The sequence below is a fragment of the Scyliorhinus torazame genome, chromosome 18 (assembly GCF_047496885.1).
Source record: "Scyliorhinus torazame isolate Kashiwa2021f chromosome 18, sScyTor2.1, whole genome shotgun sequence".
Taxonomy (NCBI): Eukaryota; Metazoa; Chordata; class Chondrichthyes; order Carcharhiniformes; family Scyliorhinidae; genus Scyliorhinus; species Scyliorhinus torazame.
In genome coordinates, this window is record NC_092724.1 from 169,418,927 (window position 1) to 169,434,418 (window position 15,492).

At 50.6% G+C, this 15,492-nt stretch overlaps 1 protein-coding gene across 3 annotated transcripts in view; it reads left to right on the forward strand.

Moving 5' to 3' along the window:
• Nucleotides 1-11,959, forward strand: part of rab11fip4a (RAB11 family interacting protein 4 (class II) a) — a 375,285-nt gene extending 363,326 nt beyond the window's left edge. For 2 of the 3 annotated variants that reach the window (XM_072483889.1, XM_072483890.1), the window contains exon 15: nucleotides 7,984-11,958. In XM_072483889.1, coding sequence (XP_072339990.1) covers nucleotides 7,984-8,100 — 117 coding nt within the window. In that variant the 3' untranslated portion in view covers nucleotides 8,101-11,958. Of the gene's footprint in view, nucleotides 1-7,983 lie in introns of all 3 variants that reach the window. The other variant, XM_072483892.1, reaches the window with a different exon arrangement.
• The last annotated feature ends 3,533 nt before the right edge of the window (nucleotides 11,960-15,492 follow it).

Below are 15,492 nucleotides of genomic sequence, written 5' to 3' on the forward strand. Positions count from 1 at the left end.
GGATTGACCGCACACTCCCCAGGGTGGAGTAACAGAAGGGTCAGTCATGAGGGGGCACATGTTCAAGGTGAGGGGCAGATATTTAGGGGGGAATTTGAGGAAGGTGAGGGTCTGGAACGCGCTGCCTGGGAGGGTGGGAGAGGCGGGTCTGGAACGCACGGCCTGGGAGGGTGGGAGAGGCGGGTTGCCTCACATCCTTTAAAAAGTACCTGGATGAGCACTCGGCACATCACAACATTGGAGGCTCTGGGCCCAGTGCTGGCCAATGGGATTAGGTAGACAGGTCAGGGCCTTTCATGCATCGGTGCTGACTCGATGGGCCGAAGGGACTGTTCTCACTGTATTATTCTGTGATTCTATGAATCTGCTGATGTGGTTTGGCCAACATGTGACTCCAGGTTCACAGCACTGAAACAGCCAAGCAAACCACTCCAGAATGGGCAAAATAAACGACTAAAATCCTAATCCTCATATTAACCTTTTTCTGCCACACAATCAAAATCGCAACTTCACTGCCCATTGCCGCACACGCCACACACCAGGATCAACTTCACTGCCCATTGCCGCACACGCCACACACCAGGATCAACGTCACTGCCCATTGCCGCACACGCCACACACCAGGATCAACTTCACTGCCCATTGCCGCACACGCCACACACCAGGATCAACTTCACTGCCCATTGCCGCACACGCCACACACCAGGATCAACTTCACTGCCCATTGCCGCACACGCCACACACCAGGATCAACTTCACTGCCCATTGCCGCACACGCCACACACCAGGATCAACTTCACTGCCCATTGCCGCACACGCCACACACCAGGATCAACTTCACTGCCCATTGCCGCACACGCCACACACCAGGATCAACTTCACTGCCCATTGCCGCACACGCCACACACCAGGATCAACTTCACTGCGCATTGCCGCACACGCCACACACCAGGATCAACTTCACTGCCCATTGCCGCACACGCCACACACCAGGATCAACGTCACTGCCCATTGCCGCACACGCCACACACCAGGATCAACTTCACTGCCCATTGCCGCACACGCCACACACCAGGATCAACTTCACTGCCCATTGCCGCACACGCCACACACCAGGATCAACTTCACTGCCCATTGCCGCACACGCCACACACCAGGATCAACTTCACTGCCCATTGCCGCACACGCCACACACCAGGATCAACTTCACTGCCCATTGCCGCACACGCCACACACCAGGATCAACTTCACTGCCCATTGCCGCACACGCCACACACCAGGATCAACTTCACTGCCCATTGCCGCACACGCCACACACCAGGATCAACTTCACTGCCCATTGCCGCACACGCCACACACCAGGATCAACTTCACTGCCCATTGCCGCACACGCCACACACCAGGATCAACTTCACTGCCCATTGCCGCACACGCCACACACCAGGATCAACTTCACTGCCCATTGCCGCACACGCCACACACCAGGATCAACTTCACTGCCCATTGCCGCACACGCCACACACCAGGATCAACTTCACTGCCCATTGCCGCACACGCCACACACCAGGATCAACTTCACTGCCCATTGCCGCACACGCCACACACCAGGATCAACTTCACTGCGCATTGCCGCACACGCCACACACCAGGATCAACTTCACTGCCCATTGCCGCACACGCCACACACCAGGATCAACGTCACTGCCCATTGCCGCACACGCCACACACCAGGATCAACTTCACTGCCCATTGCCGCACACGCCACACACCAAGATAAACTTCACTGCCCATTGCCGCACACGCCACACACCAGGATCAACTTCACTGCCCATTGCCGCACACGCCACACACCAGGATCAACTTCACTGCCCATTGCCGCACACGCCACACACCAGGATCAACTTCACTGCCCATTGCCGCACACGCCACACACCAGGATCAACTTCACTGCCCATTGCCGCACACGCCACACACCAGGATCAACTTCACTGCCCATTGCCGCACACGCCACACACCAGGATCAACTTCACTGCCCATTGCCGCACACGCCACACACCAGGATCAACTTCACTGCCCATTGCCGCACACGCCACACACCAGGATCAACTTCACTGCCCATTGCCGCACACGCCACACACCAGGATCAACTTCACTGCCCATTGCCGCACACGCCACACACCAGGATCAACTTCACTGCCCATTGCCGCACACGCCACACACCAGGATCAACTTCACTGCCCATTGCCGCACACGCCACACACCAGGATCAACTTCACTGCCCATTGCCGCACACGCCACACACCAGGATCAACTTCACTGCCCATTGCCGCACACGCCACACACCAGGATCAACTTCACTGCCCATTGCCGCACACGCCACACACCAGGATCAACTTCACTGCCCATTGCCGCACACGCCACACACCAGGATCAACTTCACTGCCCATTGCCGCACACGCCACACACCAGGATCAACTTCACTGCCCATTGCCGCACACGCCACACACCAGGATCAACTTCACTGCCCATTGCCGCACACGCCACACACCAGGATCAACTTCACTGCCCATTGCCGCACACGCCACACACCAGGATCAACTTCACTGCCCATTGCCGCACACGCCACACACCAGGATCAACTTCACTGCCCATTGCCGCACACGCCACACACCAGGATCAACTTCACTGCCCATTGCCGCACACGCCACACACCAGGATCAACTTCACTGCCCATTGCCGCACACGCCACACACCAGGATCAACTTCACTGCCCATTGCCGCACACGCCACACACCAGGATCAACTTCACTGCGCATTGCCGCACACGCCACACACCAGGATCAACTTCACTGCCCATTGCCGCACACGCCACACACCAGGATCAACTTCACTGCCCATTGCCGCACACGCCACACACCAGGATCAACTTCCATGTCCTCATTTTCGCAGAACACAGGGAATTTTATCCAACCTCGTGCTGGGACTATCCTGCTGGGGTTTTGGCCTCTGGGAAATAGATTGACTCGAGTTCCAGGTCAGTTCAATTCCACCAGATGGTGAGGTCCACAGGATGCTCAGGTCTGTGCAGTTCTGCTCTTCGCCACCAGATGGAGCGTTTGCCTCCCTGTCAGGTTACTACAACTTTCTTGAAGGAGGCACGGTAGCACAGTGGTTAGCACTGTGGCTTCACAGCGCCAGGGTCCCAGGTTCGATTCCCGGCTTGGGTCACTGTCTGTGCGGAGTCTGCACGTCCTCCCCGTGTCAGCGTGGGTTTCCTCCGGGGGCTCCAGTTTCCTCCCACAGTCCAAAGACGTGCAGGTTAGGTGGATTGGCCATGATAAATTGCCCTTAGTGACCAAAAAGTTTAGGTAGGGTTACTGGGATAGGGTAGATGTGTGGCCTTAAGTAGGGTTCTTTCCAAGGGCCGGTGCAGACTCGATGGGCCGAACGGCCTCCTTCTGCGCTGTAAATTCTATGATTCTTGTGTAAATACAGGTTTTAATTCCTTTGTCTGAACCCGGCACAGGAACACCGGCTGTACTGGGAAGAATATTCTCCGTTTTGAGCTCATCCCAGCCCCTGACACACGAAAGGTTACTGACCTGTGGGAAAACAGCTGCCACTTTCATATTCAACTTCTCCTTCCCAGTTCTGATGGTGTCTGTGCCCCTTGTGGTAGTTTCTCAGCATGTCTGGGTGGTCTTCAGTGACAATGAGCACTTGATGATTTCTGGTCCCTTTCTAGGGTTGTGGGTTCAGATGCCACTTCTGACATCCCTCTTTTAGGGGCTTGAAATGCAGAACAAGGCAGCAGCGCGGGTTCAATTCCCGTACCAGCCTCCCCGAACAGGCACCGGAATGTGGCGACTAGGGGCTTTTCACAGCAACTTCATTGAAGCCGCATTGTGACAATACGCGATTATTATTAACAAGAAAGTCGTCACAGAGTTGGCTAGATTGCCTCTTAAAATTATAATAATAATAGTTGCTTACAGAGTCCCCATCAAACACTCCCAGGACAGTGTAGAGGGAGCTTTACTCTGTATCTAACCCCGTGCTGTACCTGTCCTGGGAGTGTTTGATGGGGACAGTGTAGAGGGAGCTTTACTCTGTATCTAACCCCGTGCGGTACCTGTCCTGGGAGTGTTTGCTGGGGACTGTGTAGAGGGAGCTTTACTCTGTATCTAACCCCGTGCTGTACCTGTCCTGGGAGTGTTTGATGGGGACAGTGTAGAGGGAGCTTTACTCTGTATCTAACCCCGTGCTGTGCCTGTCCTGGGAGTGTTTGATGGGGACAGTGTAGAGGGAGCTTTACTCTGTATCTAACCCCGTGCTGTACCTGTCCTGGGAGTGTTTGATGGGGACAGTGCAGAGGGAGCTTTACTCTGTATCTAACCCCGTGCTGTACCTGTCCTGGGACTGTTTGATGGGGACAGTGTAGAGGGAGCTTTACTCTGTATCTAACCCCGTGCTGTACATTCCTGGGAGTGTTTGATGGGGACAGTGTTGAGGGAGCTTTACTCTGTATCTAACCGCGTGCTGTACCTGTCCTGGGAGTGTTTGATGGGGACAGTGTAGAGGAAGCTTTACTCTGTATCTAACCCCATGCTGTACCTGTCCTGGGGGTGTTTGATGGGGACAGTATTGAGGGAGCTTTACTCTGTATCTAACCCCGTGCTGTACCTGTCCTGGGAGTGTTTGATGGGGCAGTGTAGTGCGAGCTTTACTCTGTATCTAACCGCGTGCTGTACCTATCCTGGGAGTGTTTGATGGGGACAGTGTCGAGGGAGCTTTACTCTGTACCTGTCCTGGGAGCGTTTGATGGGGACAGTATAGAGGGAGCTTTACTCTGGATCTAATCCTGTTCTGAACCTGTCCTGGGAGTGTTTGATGGGGACAGTGAAGAGGGAGCTTTATTCTGTATCTAACCCCGTGCTGTACGTGTCCTGGGAGTGTTTGATGGGGACAGTGTTGAGGGAGCCTTACTCTGTATCTAACCCCGTGCTGTACCTGTCCTGGGAGTGTTTGATGGGGACAGTGTAGAGAGAGCTTTACTCTGTATCTAACCCCGTGCTGTACCTGTCCTGGGAGTGTTTGATGGGGACAGTGTTGAGGGAGCCTTACTCTGTATCTAACCCCGTGCTGTACCTGTCCTGGGAGTGTTTGATGGGGACAGTGCAGAGGGAGCTTTACTCTGTATCTAACCCCGTGCTGTGCCTGTCCTGGGAGTGTTTGATGGGGACAGTGTAGAGGGAGCTTTGCTCTGTATCTAACCCCGTGCTGTATCTGTCCTGGGAGTGTTTGATGGGGACTGTGTAGAGGGAGCTTTATTCTGTATCTCACCCCGTGCTGTACCTGTCCTGGGAGTGTTTGATGGGGACAGTGTAGAGGGAGCTTTACTCTGTATCTAACCCCGTGCTGTACCTGTCCTGGGAGTGTTTGATGGGGACAGTGCAGAGGGAGCTTCACTCTGTATCTAACCCCAGGCTGTACCTGCCCTGGGAGTGCTTGATGGGGACAGTGTAGAGGGAGCTTTACTCTGTATCTAACCCCGTGCCATACCTGTCCTGGGAGTGTTTGATGGGGGCAGTGTAGAGGGAGCTTTACTCTGTATCTAACCCCGTGCTGTACCTGCCCTGGGAGTGTTTGATGGGGACAGTGTAGAGGGAGCTTTACTCTGTATCTAACCCTGTGTTGTACCTGTCCTGGGAGTGTTTGATGGGGACAGTGTAGAGGGAGCTTTACTCTGTATCTAACCCCGTGCTGTACCTGTCCTGGGAGTGTTTGATGGGGACAGTGTAGAGGGAGCTTTACTCTGTATCTAACCGCGTGCTGTATCTGTCCTGGGAATGTTTGATGGGGACAGTGTAGAGGGAGCTTAACTCTGTACCTAACCCCAGGCTGTACCTGCCCTGGGAGTGCTTGATGGGGACAGTGTAGAGGGAGCTTTACTCTGTATCTAACCCCGTGCCGTACCTGTCCTGGGAGTGTTTGATGGGGGCAGTGTAGAGGGAGCTTTACTCTGTATCTAACCCCGTGCTGTACCTGCCCTGGGAGTACTTGATGGGGACAGTGTAGAGGGAGCTTTACTCTGTATCTAACCCCGTGCCGTACCTGTCCTGGGAGTGTTTGATGGGGGCAGTGTAGAGGGAGCTTTACTCTGTATCTAACCCCGTGCTGTACCTGCCCTGGGAGTGTTTGATGGGGACAGTGTAGAGGGAGATTCACTCTGTATCTAAGCCCGTGCTGTACCTGTCCTGGGAGTGTTTGATGGGGACAGTGTAGAGGGAGCTTTACTCTGTATCTAACCACGTGCTGTACCTGTCCTGGGAGTGTTTGATGGGGACAGTGTAGAGGGAGCTTTACTCTGTATCTAACCCCGTGCTGTACCTGTCCTGGGAGTATTTGATGAGGACAGTGTAGAGGGAGCTTTACTCTGTATCTAGCCGCGTGCTGTATCTGTCCTGGGAGTGTTTGATGGGGACAGTGTCGAGGGAGCTTTACTCTGTATCTAACCCTGTGCTGTACCTGTCCTGGGAGTGTTTGATGGGGACAGGATAGAGGGAACTTTACTCTGTATCTAACCCCGTGCTGCACCTGTCTTGGGAGTGTTTGATGGGGACAGTGTAGAGGGAGCTTTACTCTGTATCTAGCCCCATGCTGTACCTGTCCTGGGAGTGTTTAATGGGGACAGTGTAGAGGGAGCTTTACTCTGTATCTAACCCCTGGCTGTACCTGTCCTGGGAGTGTTTGATGGCGACAGTGTAGTGGGAGCTTTACTCTGTATCTAACCATGTGCTGTACCTGTCCTGGGAGTGTTTAATGGGGACAGTGTAGAGGGAGCTTTACTCTGTATCTAACCCCGTGCTGTACCTGTCCTGGGAGTGTGTAATGGGGACAGTGTAGAGGGAGCTTTACTCTGTATCTAACCCCGTGCTGTACCTGGCCTGGGAGTGTTTAATGGGGACAGTGTAGAGGGAGCTTTACTCTGTATCTAACCCTCTGCTGTACCTATCCTGGGAGTGTTTGATGGGGACAGTGTAGAGGGAGTTTTACTCTGTATCTAACCCCGTGCTGTACCTGTCCTGGGAGTGTTTGATGGGGACAGTGTAGAGGGAGCTTTACTCTGTATCTAACCCCGTGCTGTACCTGTCCTGGGAGTGTTTGATGGGGACAGTGTAGAGGGAGCTTTACTCTGTATCTAACCCCGTGCTGTACCTGTCCTGGGAGTGTGTAATGGGGACAGTGTAGAGGGAGCTTTACTCTGTATCTAACCCCGTGCTGTACCTGGCCTGGGAGTGTTTAATGGGGACAGTGTAGAGGGAGCTTTACTCTGTATCTAACCCTGTGCTGTACCTATCCTGGGAGTGTTTGATGGGGACAGTGTAGAGGGAGCTTTACTCTGTATCTAACCCCGTGCTGTACCTGTCCTGGGAGTGTTTAATGGGGACAGTGTAGAGGGAGCTTTACTCTGTATCTAACCCCGTGCTGTACCTGTCCTGGGAGTGTTTGATGGGGACAGTGTAGAGGGAGCTTTACTCTGTATCTAACCCCGTGCTATACCTGTCCTGGGAGTGTTTGATGGGACAGTGTAGAGGGAGCTTTACTCTGTATCACACCCCGTGCTGTACCTGTCCTGGGAGTGTTTGATGTGGACAGTGTAGAGGGAGCTGTACTCTGTATCTAACCCCGTGCTGTACCTGTCCTGGGAGTGTTTGATGGGGACAGTGTAGAGGGAGCTTTACTCTGTATCTAACCCCATGCTGTACCTGTCCTGGGAGTGTTTGTTGGGGACAGTGTGGAGGGAGCTTTATTCTGTATCTAACCCCGTGCTGTACCTGTCCTGGGAGTGTTTGATGGGGACAGTGTAGAGGGAGCTTTACTCTGTATCTAACCCCGTGCTGTACCTGTCCTGGGAGTGTTTGATGGGGACAGTGTAGAGGAAGCTTTACTCTGTATCTAATTCTGTGCTTTCTTTTGCAGCTGATGGAAGCTCTTCAGGAGCAGGAGGAGATTAACCTGCGACTGAGACAATATATGGATAAGATAATCTTGGCCATTCTGGATCACAACCCCTCCATCTTGGAAATCAAAAAATAAAGTGAGGGAGATTAACTTTGGGACGGAGAGTGGATCGCCCGGCAGTTCGATGAAGAATGGTGGACAATCTCTTGATGTCTTCTCATTAATGTTTATTACCTGGTTACATGTGAATTTAAACTAATATCCGCTGTGATTTGGGATCTATCTCTGCACTTTTGATCCTGTGACAAAATGAGTTTGAGTGGAGACACTGACATCTTTTACTTGTGATCATCTGCACAAGACATTGATTTCTGAGAATGATTGGGAGGTAAATTGAAGGAAGAGGCTCTTCCAGGTGAGAATCTCCCAACACAGAGTGTCCATCGCGGAGCCAGTGCTTCATCAATAACCTTTCAAATAACAAATTCTTAAATTTAACACTGGGTTAGTGGGGACCGAGAGGGCTGTGCAGGGACCTGTTTATCGCCTCGTGTGGAATATGGAAGCACGTTATAGCCAAATGGTAGCAAGTGCTGCCAATGTCATATCAAAGCATTTAGGAAAACAACTTCAAAACCTTTAAAACATTTTTGTTCTGCATGAAATTTAAGTCAGAAAAAGGAAAGTATTTTTCTTAATGGTAGTTTGAAAACTTTCAGAGTTCTGCGATCTGCACTGGTGAAGTTATTGCATTTTCAAGCTGCTAGCCCAGTACCAGATCTAAATAGAAACTGGTTCCAGGGGGGAAATTCTCAGACAAATAGGTCCTGATTCCAGGGCTCGGATTCAGCACAAAACCTACCCCAGGCAGCCCACTGACACTCTCTGAAAGAGTGAAGCAATTCTAGATAGTAACAGCCTCAAACAGGACTGCCAGCCCACCAGGATAATCTCTGCCAGACTGTACCCAATATGGGGCAGACGGTCCCCATTCAGGACATTGTCCTTGACAGATCTCAGACAGCTCCAGATATTCTTGCATCATTCAAGACTTAATGATTCCCAGACGGGTTTCAGGTAGTCACAATCATTTCATAGAAATCTTGGAGACTCCCAAATCCTCACTGACCCCTCCACAGTACATCAAATAGCAGCTGAGGGGGGGGTTAGCAGAACAGACAAAAAGAGCTCTACCTGGAATGTGCAGAGGGAGAGAGTGTGATATTGTTGGAATGGACAGAGTGTGATATTGTCGGAATGGACAGAGAGTGGGATATTGTTGGAATGGACAGAGTGGGATATTGTTGGAATGGACAGAGTGTGGAGTATTGTTGGAATGGACAGAGTGGGATATTGTCGGAATGGACAGTGTGGGATATTGTTGGAATGGACAGAGTGTGATATTGTTGGAATGGACAGAGAGTGGGGTATTGTTGGAATGGACAGAGTGTGATATTGTTGGAATGGACAGTGTGGGATATTGTTGGAATGGACAGAGAGTGGGATATTGTTGGAATGGACAGAGAGTGGGGTATTGTTGGAATGGACAGTGTGGGATATTGTTGGAATGGACAGAGAGTGGGGTATTGTTGGAATGGACAGAGTGTGATATTGTTGGAATGGACAGTGTGGGATATTGTTGGAATGGACAGAGAGTGGGGTATTGTTGGAATGGACAGAGTGTGATATTGTCTGAATGGACAGAGAGTGGGGTATTGTTGGAATGGACAGAGTGTGATATTGTCGGAATGGACAGTGTGGGATATTGTTGGAATGGACAGAGAGTGGGATATTGTTGGAATGTGATATTACGGGAAGATATTTTTATGTTTTAATATCCAGGTTATGCCTTTCCTTTAATGATGGTATTTTAAGTTTTTAGCGGAAAGGGTAATCTCAGCCAATTACTTAAAAATAATGTGAATTGCTCCTGGCTGTGAGTGTGTGAGTGTGTGTGTGCGCTAGTGTCTGGGTGTTTGTGTGTGTGTGTGTGTGTATGTCTGTGTGTGTGCGCTAGTGTCAGTGGGAGTGATGTGTCTGAGCGAGAGTATGTGTGTGTGTGTGTATGATGTGTCTGATCTAGTGTACGAGGGGTGTGTGTGTGTGTGTGTGTGTGTGTGTGTGTATGTGTGTGTGTGTGAGTATTTGCGAGAATGGGTAGGGAAGGTTTAAATTAAAAAGGCAGAGGAATGGGAACCTATGTAAGGAGTCAGAGGAGGAGGAAACATGGAAATAAGAAAAGTGATAGGCAGAGAAACCAAGGGCCAGATCCAACAGGGAGCGAGACAAGGAATGTTCCAAAGACAAGCTTAAAGGCTTTGTGCCTTAACACGCAGAGCATTCGCAATAACGTGGACGAACTACTCGCGCAAATAGACATAAAGGGGTATGATATAATCGGGATTACGGAGACATGGCTGCAGGGTGACCAGGATGGGAACTGAATGTCCCGGGGTTTTCAGTATATTTAGGAAGGACAGGCAGAAAGGAAAAGGCGGTGGTGTGACACTGCAGGTTAAAGAGGAAATTAACACCAGAAAGGGCAGGCAGTCAGCGCAGGAATCCCCTGTGGTTGTCCCCCTCTCGAACAGATATACCCCTTTGGATACTGTCGGGGGGGATAGCCTATCAGGGGAAAACAGCAGCAGCCAGAGCAGTGGCACCACGGCTGGCTCTGATGTTCAGAAGGGAGGGTCAAAGCGCAGAAGAGTAATAGTAATAGGGGACTCTATAGTCAGGGGCACAGATAGGCGCTTCTGTGGACGTGAAAGAGACTCCAGGATGGTATGTTGCCTCCCTGGTGCCAGGGTCCAGGATGTCTCCGAACGGGTAGAGGGCATCCTGAAGGGGGAGGGCAAACAGGCAGAGGTCGTTGTATATATTGGTACTAACGACATAGGCAGGAAGGGGCATGAGGTCCTGCAGCAGGAGTTCAGGGAGCTAGGCAGAAAGTTAAAAGACAGGACCTCGAGGGTTGTAATCTCAGGATTACTCCCTGTGCCACGTGCCAGTGAGGCTAGAAATAGGAAGATAGAGCAGCTAAACACGTGGCTAAACAGCTGGTGTAGGAGGGAGGGTTTCCATTATCTGGACCACTGGGAGCTCTTCCGGGGCAGGTGTGACCTATATAAGAAGGACGGGTTGCATCTAAACCGGAGAGGCATAAATATCCTGGCCGCGGGGTTTGCTAGTGTCACACAGGAGGGTTTAAACTAGTATGGCAGGGGGGTGGGCATGGGAGCAATAGGTCAGAAGGTGAGAGCATTGAGGGAGAACTAGGGTATAGGGACAGTGGGGCTCTGGGGCAGAGCAGACAGGGAGAAGTTGCTGAACACAGCGGGTCTGGTGGCCTGAAGTGCATATGTTTTAATGCAAGAAGTATTACGGGTAAGGCAGATGAACTTAGAGCTTGGATTAGTACTTGGAACTATGATGTTGTTGCCATTACAGAGATCTGGTTGAGGGAAGGGCAGGATTGGCAGCTAAATGTTCCAGGATTTAGATGTTTCAGGCGGGATAGAGGGGGATGTAAAAGGGGTGGCGGAGTTGCGCTACTGGTTCGGGAGAATATCACAGCTGTACTGCGAGAGGACACCTCAGAGGGCAGTGAGGCTATATGGGTAGAGATCAGGAATAAGAAGGGTGCAGTCACAATGTTGGGGGTTTACTACAGGCCTCCCAACAGCCAGCGGGAGATAGAGGAGCAGATAGGTAGACAGATTTTGGAAAAGAGTAAAAACAACAGGGTTGTGGTGATGGGAGACTTCAACTTCCCCAATATTGGCTGGGACTCACTTAGTGCCAGGGGCTTAGACGGGGCGGAGTTTGTAAGGAGCATCCAGGAGGGCTTCTTAAAACAATATGTAGACAGTCCAACTAGGGAAGGGGCGGTACTGGACCTGGTATTGGGGAATGAGCCCGGCCAGGTGGTAGATGTTTCAGTAGGGGAGCATTTCGGTAACAGTGACCACAATTCAGTAAGTTTTAAAGTACTGGTGGACAAGGATAAGAGTGGTCCTAGGATGAATGTGCTAAATTGGGGGAAGGCTAATTATAACAATATTAGGCGGGAACTGAAGAACATAGATTGGGGGCGGATGTTTGAGGGCAAATCAACATCTGACATGTGGGAGGCTTTCAAGTGTCAGTTGAAAGGAATTCAGGACCGGCATGTTCCTGTGAGGAAGAAGGATAAATACGGCAATTTTCGGGAACCTTGGATAACGAGAGATATTGCAGGCCTCGTCAAAAAGAAAAAGGAGGCATTTGTCAGGGCTAAAAGGCTGGGAACAGACGAAGCCTGCGTGGAATATAAGGAAAGTAGGAAGGAACTTAAGCAAGGAGTCAGGAGGGCTAGAAGGGGTCACGAAAAGTCATTGGCAAATAGGGTTAAGGAAAATCCCAAGGCTTTTTACACGTACATAAAAAGCAAGAGGGTAGCCAGGGAAAGGGTTGGCCCACTGAAGGATAGGCAAGGGAATCTATGTGTGGAGCCAGAGGAAATGGGCGAGGTACTAAATGAATACTTTGCATCAGTATTCACCAAAGAGAAGAAATTGGTAGATGTTGAGTCTGGAGAAGGGTGTGTAGATAGCCTGGGTCACATTGAGATCCAAAAAGACGAGGTGTTGGGTGTCTTAAAAAATATTAAGGTAGATAAGTCCCCAGGGCCTGATGGGATCTACCCCAGAATACTGAAGGAGGCTGGAGAGGAAATTGCTGAGGCCTTGACAGAAATCTTTGGATCCTCACTGTCTTCAGGGGATGTCCCGGAGGACTGGAGAATAGCCAATGTTGTTCCTCTGTTTAAGAAGGGTAGCAAGGATAATCCAGGGAACTACAGGCCGGTGAGCCTTACTTCAGTGGTAGGGAAATTACTGGAGAGAATTCTTCGAGACAGGATCTACTCCCATTTGGAAGCAAATGGACGTATTAGTGAGAGGCAGCATGGTTTTGTGAAGGGGAGGTCGTGTCTCACTAACTTGATAGAGTTTTTTGAGGAGGTCACTAAGATGATTGATGCAGGTAGGGCAGTGGATGTTGTCTATATGGACTTCAGTAAGGCCTTTGACAAGGTCCCTCATGGTAGACTAGTACAAAAGGTGAAGTCACACGGGATGAGGGGTGAGCTGGCAAGGTGGATACAGAACTGGCTAGGTCATAGAACAGTACAAAGTCTTACAACACCAGGTTAAAGTCCAACAGGTTTGTTTCGATGTCACTAGCTTTCGGAGCGCTGCTCCTTCCTCAGGTGAAGGAGCCTTCACCTGGGGAAGGAGCAGTGCTCCGAAAGCTAGTGACATTGAAACAAACCTGTTGGACTTTAACCTGGTGTTGTAAGACTTCGTACTGTGCTCACCCCAGTCCAACGCCGGCATCTCCACATCATAGGTCATAGAAGGCAGAGAGTAGCAATGGAAGGATGCTGTTCTAATTGGAGGGCTGTGACCAGTGGTGTTCCACAGGGATCAGTGCTGGGACCTTTGCTCTTTGTAGTATATATAAATGATTTAGACGAAAATGTAACTGGTCTGATTAGTAAGTTTGCAGACGACACAAAGGTTGGTGGAATTGCGGATAGCGATGAGGACTGTCAGAGGATACAGCAGGATTTAGATTGTTTGGAGACTTGGGCGGAGAGATGGCAGATGGAGTTTAATCCGGACAAATGTGAGGTAATGCATTTTGGAAGGTCTAATGCAGGTAGGGAATATACAGTGAATGGTAGAACCCTCAAGAGTATTGAAAGTCAAAGAGATCTAGGAGTACAGGTCCACAGGTCATTGAAAGGGGCAACACAGGCGGAGAAGGTAGTCAAGAAGGCATACGGCATGCTTGCCTTCATTGGCCGGGGCATTGAGTATAAGAATTGGCAAGTCATGTTGCAGCTGTATAGAACCTTAGTTAGGCCACACTTGGAGTATAGTGTTCAATTCTGGTCGCCACACTACCAGAAGGATGTGGAGGCTTTAGAGAGGGTGCAGAAGAGATTTACCAGAATGTTGCCTGGTATGGAGGGCATTAGCTATGAGGAGAGGTTGAATAAACTCGGTTTGTTCTCACTGGAACGAAGGAGGTTGAGGGGCGACCTGATAGAGGTCTACAAAATTATGAGGGGCATAGACAGAGTGGATAGTCAGAGGCTTTTCCCCAGGGTAGAGGGGTCAATTACTAGGGGGCATCGGTTTAAGGTGAGAGGGGCAAGGTTTAGAGTAGATGTACGAGGCAAGTTTTTTACGCAGAGGGTAGTGGGTGCCTGGAACTCGCTACCGGAGGAGGTGGTGAAAGCAGGGACGATAGTGACATTTAAGGGGCATCTTGACAAATACATGAATAGGATGGGAATAGAGGGATACGGACCTAGGAAGTGTAGACGATTGTAGTTTAGTCGGGCAGCATGGTCGGCACGGGCTTGGAGGGTCGAAGGGCCTGTTCCTGTGCTGTACATTTCTTTGTTCTTTGTTCTAACAGAATAGTGAGGGAGGATATTGGCTCTGACAATGTGGAGTCTGGGGAGAGCTGAGAAATACCAAGGGGCAAAAAATATTAGTGGGCATCGTATACAGACCCCCAAACTGCAGTGCTGATGTTGGGAATGGCATTAAACAGGAAATTAGAGATGTGTGCAATAAAGGAACATCTGTAATTATGGGTGACTTTAATCTGCATATAGATTGGGCAAATCAAATTAGTCACAATAGCGTAGAAGAGGAATTCCTGGAGTGTATGTGGGATGGTTTTCTGGACCAATATGTGGAGGAACCAACTGGAAAACAGGTTGTCCGAGACTGGATATGAGGGGCATGGATAGAGTGGATGGGCAGGCACTCTTTCCCAGGGTGGAGGGGTCAGTCACCAGGGGGCAGAGGTTTAAGGTCCAGGGGACAAAGTTTAGAGGAGATGTGCGAGGCAGGTTTTTTACACAGAGGGTGGTGAGAGCCTGGAACGCGTTGCCAGGGGAGGTTGTGGAAGCAGATACATTAACGGTGTTCAAAAGGCATCTTGACCAACACATGGATAGGACGGGTATAGAGGGATACGGCACAGGGAAGAATGGGCAGCACGGTAGCATTGTGGATAGCACAATTGCTTCACAGCTCCAGGGTCCCAGGTTTGATTCCGGCTTGGGTCACTGTCTGTGCGGAGTCTGCACATCCTCCCCGTGTGTGCGTGGGTTTCCTCCGGGTGCTCAGGTTTCCTCCCACAGTCCAAAGATGTGCGGGTTAGGTGGATTGGCCATGATAAATTGCCCTTAGTGTCCAAAATTGCCCTTAGTGTTGGGTGGGGTTACTGGGTTATGGGGATAGGGTGGAGATGTTGACCTTGGGTAGGGTGCTCTTTCCAAGAGCCGGTGCAGACTCGATGGGCCGAATGGCCTCCTTCTGCACTGTAAATTCTATGATAATCTATGAAAGTGCTGAGGGTTTTGGCCAAGGTTGGTATCATGACCGGTACAGGCTTGGAGGGCCGAAGGGCCTGTTCCTGTGCTATATTGTTCTTTGTTCTTTGATACTGTGGAATGAGAAC